Source organism: Brachionichthys hirsutus, chromosome 2, assembly GCF_040956055.1.
Source record: "Brachionichthys hirsutus isolate HB-005 chromosome 2, CSIRO-AGI_Bhir_v1, whole genome shotgun sequence".
Classification (NCBI taxonomy): Eukaryota; Metazoa; Chordata; class Actinopteri; order Lophiiformes; family Brachionichthyidae; genus Brachionichthys; species Brachionichthys hirsutus.
The window spans coordinates 10,711,351-10,721,427 of record NC_090898.1 but is presented as its reverse complement, the minus strand read 5'-3'; the positions used below and the strand labels follow the sequence as shown (position 1 = coordinate 10,721,427).

Here is a 10,077-nt window from a genome sequence, read left to right as displayed (position 1 = left end):
ATCCGAGCATAAACCTGGAGCTGTAAAACACCTTGATAGTCTTGAGATAAACATCTAATTAAGGAAGCAAGTTGTTGATTTTGTTCCCATATCGATGACATTGTTGTATTCTTACTCTCCCTTGAAAGGAAAATCCACATTCCCTTGAATAATTTATCAAAATGGAGATATACTACAGGTGAAAATACAAAACAATATAGAGAAATGTATGGTTTTTGGAGACAAATCATGGTGAATTATGGTACCTGACACATAACTAATCACGGAAATGGTTATATTTCAGATATATTTAAATTCTGTTTTCATAGTAAAAAAAAAAGGGACAAAACCAGGTCAAAAAAGACAAGGTTGATGTTTTATTTTGAAAACTACAAAACTCAAAACAATATCCTCTCAACCAATCAAGTGCTGCGTGAGACGTGATCAAATAGCAAGTTGGAACATTTATTCACATTTGGAAATGAATGCAAGGAGGACACATCCGGCCTAATCACAACAAACAGCACACAATAATGTTAGACTTCTGTGATCGTTTTGGCAAAATGCACATTCCTCTTTGAAACGTCTTTAATTTATCAGACACAAAACAGTATGCGCTACTCCAGCTGTTTCAAACGGCCAAGAGGGATGTTATAACTTGTTCAAACCTACTGGAATGGTAACGCACAAGTTGCGCATGAGCAATGAACAGATTTGCTTTTGTTGACAATGCATAGAGCACACATTCTATATAAAACACTGAACCATGGTTACTGAAAAGTGGCAAAAATGTATGTACATCCCTGAAATAAACAATTAAAATCAAACAAAATTAACCTAAATGGGGGGAAAATGTGACATTTAGTGCATTCATTGAGCTTTCTGTTGTCTTATCGTAGCAATTTGTTTTCAGATGAGATGCCTTTCAGCGGCTTAGTGAAATGGTGCAGGACTTACTTTCCTATATTCACAAACAATCCTTGCATAAAGCGCAATTTATCAACTGGTCACAGTTCCAACAAAGTTCTAGCTTCCTCCAACACAGCCCTGCGACCAACCACGCTGAGGGGGTTCGTTGACATCAACTTTCCAATCAAAGCAATGGATAGAAAAGCTAAAACATCAAGTGTGTTTAAAACTCATAGTCATTTTCAGCCATGTCAATAGCCCAAGCAAACTTCTCTCTCTGGGTTTTGTTATAGATCTTCTCAATGGGAACATCCCATTTTTTGCACCTGGAGGGGAAGGTGAGACAGACCAGTTAACAACAACAACAACAACAACAACAACTCATCATTCTAGATCAACATTCACTGGCTGGAATTCCATGAAGAAGAGAAGACAGAACAGAACATATAGGATTATCTGGCTCATGTCCGTTGAATTAATCTTGTTGGAACTTCATTAATGACATTACTTGATGACTGGTTTTTGTACTGGCCTGAGAAATGGTCCACCATGTGGTACCGCATGAGTATTTTATAAAATATAATATATAATTGTGTCTTTAAAGACAGTCCTTAACTAACTATGGTATATTAAACCCAAAGCTCTGGTTCTCTTTTTTTACAAAAAGTGGGACATTTTAACTTGCTGCTGCAGGAGAAGCAAAAGTGAAAGAAACTTAAAGGGGACATATTATGAAAACAACATCTCTTTTCCCATGTTTCTACACTAATATTTTGTGGTTTGGGGTCACCACGCCAAAAACTGCTAAATTAAACCATCCAGGCAATCCTGCTTAGTTTCATTTTGAACGACTACACTCTTCCTTAACATAAAAGAGGAGCAGGCCCAGTCGTACTCAGCCTGAGTTGACGCAATGTTTTCATCACGGTTGCGCATGCTCACACAAAAATAACCTCAGTGTAGGTCAGGTTCCCATGCACCACCCGACGAGAGGGGACCCCCTTCCCTTTACACTTTAAAATCGGGCAAAACACAGAGCAATTCCTGCATCCATTGTCCTTGAGCAGGAGGCTCTCCATAAATAGATTTAGGGCATAGGCTCGAGAAGCCAGATCAGCTCCCTGTCTCCCTGGGTTGCCCCTCCATTCAGCCACAGACAGCTCCCCATTGACTTCCCACATGGAGGAAGAAGTGCTGTTTTGTGGACGCTCCCCAGCTTTCAGAAACAAATCCCATTGTTCCTCGAGCTCACACGCTTTTCTTCCTCTTATTTTTCTACTACAGCCTTTAACTTTTTTGTGTGTTTTTTTTGCTTGTGCTGCTCCTTTTCCTACAATGCAAGAGTGTTTCCTGCCTTTCTGTCTCCGAGGCAGCCTGCGCACCAACCCCGCCCAGAAAATGCTGGCCCATTAAACAGTGGGTGGTTTGTTTACTCATTTAGAGTCACTTTTCTCACAACTGTATCTGCCGCCGTGTAACATAAATACCATGCAACGGAGATGCGTGGATCCAGGTAGTTAAGCTTGGAGGTGCCCAGAGCAATCTGCTTGTTCTCCTCTCTGTCTGTGGCCTGCAGCTGGAGCTTCATCAGCTGCTCCTCTATCCTCTGGACAGCTTTACGCTTCGCCTCCACAGCCCTAAGGCAGACACAGAGAGAGAGATACTTGCAGACAGGCCTCATTAACACAGCCTGTTTCAGGTTTCTGTTCACCATTTAGCCAAGGGACAAAGTCTCGCAAAAAAAAGGTAAGTATTGGTAGCCCAGTGGCGCAGAATTAAGGAGGAGCATCGTCTACGTCTGAACACAATGATCAGGTAAGAATCAGATAAGTGATCAGCATTTATCACACTTGTCTGGACGGGTACGGTAAGTAGTACCGTCATACTAATATTTCATAGTTCACTATTTCGAATAACACAATCTAAGCCAAAATATTACATTTGCAAATGTTCGTGTCTGCATTCAAAAAGAGCCGAAGGCAGAAGGAACTGGAAAAACACATGCACAAAGTACTGTGACTGTTTCAGAGTCTGCGCAGACAACATTGTGGCCTTTTGCCCCACCAGAGATGAAGATGTTTTATGAACTAAGCAAAGGCCTTCTTACCTTTTGCTCTTGTCATCACGAGAGGCTTTGTGATCAGCCTTGGCAGCCTTCAACTGCTTCCTGGCTGCAGACAGTTGGCTCTGTTTCTCATCAATCTAGAAAACACAGTGTATTCGTGCTGACTGAAGACAATAATTTGCGTAATGTAGAAGTATCTTCATCGTTATTGATGACAATAAAAAGCTATCCAAGGCATGGCGAGGTGACTGTGCCGTTTGCACAGCGGGGTTTACCTTGGTCTGAAGGTTTTGCATGGACTTCTCAAAGGTTTTGGCTGGAGCTCTCTGGTGATTGCAAAGGATGGCCACCGCCCGGTTGGCTCGGTTGTAGGACAGGATTTTTGCCGGAATGCTGTCATCAGCTGAAGTTCCAACAGTGGCACAACAATAGACGTGCATTATAATGACTGACATTTGACATCACTGACACAATGTTTGGCAGCAGATACACACTTATGGCAGAATAAGTGTCCAATGTCGGCATCTATATCTGCAACAAAAATGAGTTTTGGGCCTTCTGTAGGATACTAGCTTGAAGCTAAGCTTCTGTGTTGTTAATTTTGTATTTTCACTTATGTGGAGGTTCTGTTTTTTTGTTTGTTTGTTTTTGCAGTAAATGGGGTTATATTTCTATTTAATATTTTAGTACAAGGTCTTTTATATACTATTCACAGGTAGGAGAAGAACTGGAGCGGACAGTCTCCTTCACATTTATGGGTATTTCTAAACTGAAAACCAGAATCCTAAGAATGTAATTTTTAATTCATTACAAAGCATTACCGGTAGCTTTTTTAAAGGACTTGAATTTTGAACAAAAACATCACAAACGCTCACAATGAGTTCATATAAAACTGTGTTTTGTTTTCACAATTCGGAGTATCTAGTCCAGGTTCGGTTGAATTGCAGGAGGACAACGGAAAGACGCGGTTAGCATTTATTTCCGTGAGCTGCGTGTGACTGACTGAAGCCGAGTGACTCACAGCAGGACAGTTCCTTGAGTTGCTGCTGCAGGGTGATGGAGGCGTTGTAGGTTCGAAAGACTTTGGCTGTCAGGCCGTCCATCAGCTCCTGTAAGTGCTTATTCAGAATGGCAGTCTGCAGGGGGGGGGATACAGAGACAGACAATAATGATCAAACGGCACAGGTGGGAACTGGGAAGGGAGGGGGAAAGCGACAACAGCTAGAAATGCAACCAGCTCACTCAGACTGCGATCCTTACATTCAGTCTGTCAAAGAGGTCATCTTCCGGTTGCTTGTTTTCCAGGAACAGCTGAAGGTTTTTAAAAACCTGGAGAGAAACGAACAGAGATTGATCCGGGATGAGAACACTTACATGCATCACTTCAGTCCAACAGCGGACACACAATCCCAACTTCTAGTGTCTGCTCACCCGATCATGCGGCTCCTCAATCTCATTAACGTTACATAATAAAACGCCTGAATTCATTTGCTGTTTTAAAGGGTCAGTTCTCCACTAGTGTCCTTTCCCTTCTTACCCTCTTCTCCACAGGGATCTTGTTGTAGTAGCGGATGGAGTCCTTTCCCAGGAAGTCAAACTCCACCACATACTCCTGGTCGTCTAACTTTGGGTACAGTTTGATGTGCTCCACGCGCAGCGAGCAGCAGCCCACCGTGTCGGCCGTCTCACCTTCCTCCTTTTCGTTACCTGCCCTCAGTGCGAGCTGGAAGAGAAGTGCAGTGAATTCTGCATTCTTAGAAACAAACAGTCTGAGAAGTGAGTGAATCATGAATCACATGGTGTGTTCTCTAAAAAAGAAAAGCAGCTGTACTACATTTTAAAGACACGGTTACTCTACTCGTCCTTACTTTGTCTATGAAATACAGAGCCACCGCTCTCTGCCTGATCCTCATCTCTTTTGACTTCCAATCCTCTCTGTACTGCGTACGGATACGATCCACACACTTCTTCAACCGTCGGGCAGTCTCATATTTCTGCCAGTCCTTCTCCCCCTGTGTGTGTACGCAAGCACACGCACACACACCACACACACACGCACACACACACACACACATGCACACAAACAATTAAGTGAATAGGAAAATGGACAGATTTTTTTTCCATCAAGGACAACTGGTGAATTCAGAAAGAGGTCCATAATGATTGTTCAAGGTTGAACCGGATTAAGTACCTTGATTCTGGAGCTGGGATTTAACATGATGTACTTAATGGAACCCTGGATGTTCTCTGTCCACGATGCCAGCCAGGTCACCTTGTTGTCATGACGAACCTCTTTCCATTTTGAACCTTGAGGAGGTTTAGGATGTTTGGAGTCCCTACGGAGAAAGGCACAAGATTACCATCTATAAAAAGATGCAAAATATAGTGATTACGTCATTTAAATACGGTAAATATCAGAGTAGACAGAGATTATTTCCTCTCGGTAGACATCGTGGGTGAGACCGCAGAAACTGCCGTACACTCGATTCGCTCGCTCGCTTTGCAGTATATGTCGTTAAAAACACCTCGTAAGCAGATTAAAAACAACAACAGAGACGAGTGCGGTCGTAAAGTCAAACTGTTGCGAGTCGCGCGGGTCGTAAGGCGACGGCCGCCTGCATCACAACATTTCTCTGGCAACACAAAAACACATCAGTTATCAAAACATACACGGTAAAATGTAAATCCTCAAGTGTCCTCTAACCTCAGCAGAGGCTGTCTTTGATTATCAAACAAAATGCATTTGGGCCTTTTTTTCCATCTTAATGGTCATTTTTGAAATGGCTTGCAGAGAGATGTTGCTGTACAACAAAGCCAATAAATGACCAGTATGTGGGGGGGGGGGGGGGGGGGGGTGGCGTGTCGTGTCCTGCCTTGGCTGTGTTTGCACGCAGCGTCCTCTGACAGGAAACTACCTTTGACCAAGTGGCGCTACGGGTGCAAGTGTCAGAGATGCATCTCCCAAACTGCAAATACCACAAGAAGTACGTACATTCTTTCTCTAGTGTCTCTGTCACAGCAACTGAATGCCACAAATGGGCCTTCCTGTAAATTCACCCTCTCTCTCTCTCACACACACACACACTGCCCGTCAGCAATGGAATGGTAAAGAAGATTTAAAAAAAATAAAAAATGGCTACTGTCACCGACACAACAAGGCAGTTAGCAGATGGCAGATAAAAAGAAATATAATGGGATTTGTGAAGAAGAGGCCAATGAACGTGAAGAAATGTGCGGTAACGTCATTTCCATTTTTGATGGACACCTTACCTTTAAAATTTTCACACCATAGTCCCACAATGTACTTTGAATTAAACTCACCCACAACAGCTTGAGAGGGCCACCTTGTGGTAAAATACATAAACCTAAACCAAACGTAAGCCACCATCAGTGTTTGCTGGGGTGGCTTACTTGCTGCAGTTAATGATGATGTCTTGCGGTCTGATGCGTCGTTTCAGCATGCCCATCTTTGGGTGATCGCCTCGTCCTCGGAAGAGGCCGGGCGGCTCGATGCGGAAGTTTCCGATTCGCTCTTTGTGATTGTCCATAATGCAGAATCCATACTCCTGAAGGATTCTCTCATTCTCCTCTTTGATTTTCTACAATGCATGTAGAAATTTGAAAGTAAAATTACTGGCGTCATGCCGTTAAGGTCGGGGGGGGGGGGGGGGGGGGGGGGGGGTCTGAGGGCCCTACCTGTTTCTCCCCTTTTGACATCTGTTTTCTAGCTTCTGATTGGGCCTTGAAGTGCTCGCTCATCTCACTGAAGTCACACTTGTTTAGATCAGTGATTTTTGACTTCTCCTCTGAAGTCATTTCCTAAAATAAAAGAGACGGCGTCTGCGGCATGCCCAGCTTACACACATGAACAGCATACTCTCTGCAGTGTCTGGTGAATGGAATCGACTGGAGGCCCTTAAACACATCTCCTCACCTTCTTCCAGTTCTTATAGAAGTTCTTCCTGAAGATGTCCTTAGTTGTGTACTCATGATCCAACATCTTGGCAAAAAATGTAGCTACCTCCTCAGCGGGAGCACTAAGCTTCATAGGCTTACCTAGAGATATATATATATTTTTAAATCCTGTTGAAGTCTTGATCAATTATTACATGATTTTATTTATTCTTATTTTATAGACTCACCATCGTAGTAAAATTTGACTTTGCCAGGCAAGGTTTCATAGAGAGGTGCAAAAACTGGACCCTTGTGCTCAAGGAAGCGCCACTTTGAGCCATCAGTGGATCTTTCTTCTTCCCACCTAATCAACACAAAGATTAAAAAATAAAAATACAATCCCTAAGAAAAAAAAGAGAAATGTGGCATCTACAGTTTATATTTAAAGGAAAACTGCCCTCGTGTGCAGCTTCCTGGAGGATGAAAATAATCTCACCATTTCCACTTCTCCTCTTCTTTTAGGGATTTCTTCCCCCCGACTTTTGTCTTCTTTTTGGGCTTGACGTCCTGCAACGAATAAAGAAACAAAATTCCATAATGGGAATATACGCGAGGATATATTCCTCAAATCAATGTTAAAACAAAACAAACCTCATCCTCCTCGTACTCGTGTTTCCTCTTCTTGGCCTTTTTGTCGTGTTCAGTTTTGACTTTTTTGGGCTTGTATTCAAATCTGTAAACAAAATACTATTTACAAGGTTGCAAGACACTGACAGAACAGGAAGCAGTCAGGAAACAACCAGTTTAAATTGTAGGGTACCCACTCCTTATCATCATGGTCTCGTTTGGTGGCCTTGTGACGTTGAGGAGAGGGATAGAAGCCATCGTCTTCTTCAGGCTCACTCTTTATGGCAGCGGGGCTTGGATCTCTGTTACACATGGAAGGCATTGAACTGCACATGGCTCAACTCTTTATTATTTATGTTTTTCTTTCATGGAGGATTAGCCAAAGTTTTTTTTTTACCTTGCATATCCATTTTCTTTCTCTTTTTTAGGCTTGTCTCCATGGGATGATTTGATCTGTAAAAACAACAACAGCCTCACATCATAATATTAAGGCAAAAAAAAGTTCTGTAAAATGTTTTCTCTGTGTCAGTCTGGCTATCCCTCGACAAACCTTCGCTTCCCTCCTCCTGTCCACGTCTTTCTCTTTGTGTTTTTCCCTGTGCTTTTCCGAGCTACCGTCGTTTTGCTTCAGCTTCTCTTTGTCTCTGTGCTTCTTCTCAGAGTGGTCTTTATGCTCACTGAAATGCAGAGGCCACAGAGGTCAAAGATCAAGGGCGAAAGTTCAGACATGTAGCAGACGCAGAAGATGCCCATGACAAAAAGCACCAATCACTGGCGACCTCCTGTAGCTTAGACGTATTTCAATTGCACAAAAGGAAAAAACACGACAACCGTTCCATTAGACTTCACGTTACTAATGTTACAGATGTCTATCGTATAAGTGGATTCCATGGAGTCAAGGGCTCTATTATATTTGATAGAAAATACTGGTACAGGACTAAACTGGCATTGGAAAGGTCAAAGTAAAAAAAAAAAACATCACGTTGAGGTTTGAGTTGAGCGGAAACCCTCATACCTGTTGCTGTGCTTGAGCTTCTCTCGCTCTTTGTCTTTCTTGTGGTCTTTGTGTCTCTGCTCCTTGTCTTTATGCTTTTGAGTATCTAAGATACGAAGGGGGAGATCAACTAGTTCAGCAGCATTCAAATAAAACATGTAGAAACTACACGTTGAATGAATTTAGGCGACGTCTGTTACTTTCTTTAATCTGGGATGCATATTGACCAGATTTCAGCAGGCCTTCACAGGAGCCTTTAATTACGTTTTTTCTGTTATAAATAGACAATATGAGGAAATCATAACTGAAAGGAAGGCTTGCTTTCCTTCTCTCTTGCAAGAAGACAAATATGAAGCAGTAATTGTACATTTTACACGGGCCTTCAGCATTAAAAATATATCCAGCTGGGGTGGGATCCCTTCTGAGGTGGACCAGGCTGGGTTGGATCACCTCCTGGTGCCCCCTGTTAACGGGTAGTATCTGATGTTGTATGGCATCCCACCCAAATCACTTCCCTCACGCTGCTTCCATCAGCATCGCGCCTGCCTGTGAGAAAATGGTGCTCTCAACTTTGCCAGAGCAGCACATCCTGTAAATGTGTGTGTGTGTGGGGGGGGATATCATTTGTGCAAAAATGCCTGCTCCGAGGCGTGTGCTCGAAATAACGCAATGCAACTTTCTGCGCTGTGACTTGAGTTTTAAACGCACGTATGCGTAAATTCTGTCTCGGCTGGTGCAGAAAACAATGGCTCTATGGAGGAGGCGAGGCGAGGCGCAGCTGGTGGTGAGACCCGGGCGTCCAGAGGATGCGCGCTCCCATCGCTCGCCTCCACATCGCGGCAGACGCTTGGCTCTGTGATCGGCCGCCCTGGCTGATACGTACAGAAAAAGAAAATGGCGCAGAGACTAAGTCCTCAGCCCCAATTCTGCCACTTTCGGCTCCAAAATTCATTGTGATTGCACGCATGTATTAGCAAAATAAAGCATGCAAGATAAACACGACGCCGCGTCCTTTCCGAATAGCAAATCAGATTAAAAGACGACAGGTCGCAAGTCTGCATTTCAGAGCCTCTTTTTGAACAATAGCCGGACGAGAGTGGAGGAGACGGGACTTAGTCTCTGGGACGCCATTTCTGCCCTTTAAAAACGAACAGTAGACAAGATCACGATTTCTGATAGAAACGAGAATCGATATGAATGAAAAGAATCATCATCAGAGAACCTACCGTTTCCTTTAGATCCGGAATTGACCTGGAAATTGTGAGAAAACGTGTTTTAATATTGAAAAATTGAAAGTGCCGGTAAGCAACTTTCAATTGTCATACAAACGTCAGATAGAAAATTTACAGGCATTTTTTTTTTTGCTGCTACCAAAAGGAAAACAACGTAAATAAACACGATTTCAAAAGTTTTCACGAAAGCGACAAAGAGAACGGGGTAACTTATTACGTTAAACGATTTTCACCCTTGTTTCAGATCATGACGATGAATACTCGTCAGGTAGGTCAGTTATCGGCAATACAAAGGGAGGAGAAGATGTGACATATTGAGCGATCGATACCTGACAGTCCCCTTGCCCATGGTCTCCGCTCATGGTCAAGTTGCAGGT

General features: G+C 43.1%; 1 protein-coding gene across 1 annotated transcript; it reads right to left on the bottom strand.

Moving 5' to 3' along the window:
- Window positions 1-1,111: 1,111 nt before the first annotated feature.
- On the bottom strand, window positions 1,112-10,062 carry top1b (DNA topoisomerase Ib). Its single transcript, XM_068747172.1, has 21 exons — window positions 10,030-10,062; window positions 9,695-9,719; window positions 8,490-8,574; window positions 8,025-8,151; window positions 7,872-7,927; window positions 7,672-7,776; window positions 7,490-7,580; window positions 7,344-7,414; window positions 7,096-7,211; window positions 6,888-7,009; window positions 6,650-6,772; window positions 6,365-6,552; window positions 5,145-5,289; window positions 4,822-4,965; window positions 4,491-4,676; window positions 4,214-4,282; window positions 3,975-4,089; window positions 3,229-3,356; window positions 2,996-3,090; window positions 2,376-2,525; window positions 1,112-1,214 (listed from the first exon to the last, which is right to left on the bottom strand). The coding sequence occupies exons 1-21, from the start codon at window positions 10,060-10,062 to the stop codon at window positions 1,112-1,114; spliced, it is 2,277 nt and encodes a 758-aa protein (XP_068603273.1).
- Window positions 10,063-10,077: the final 15 nt, after the last annotated feature.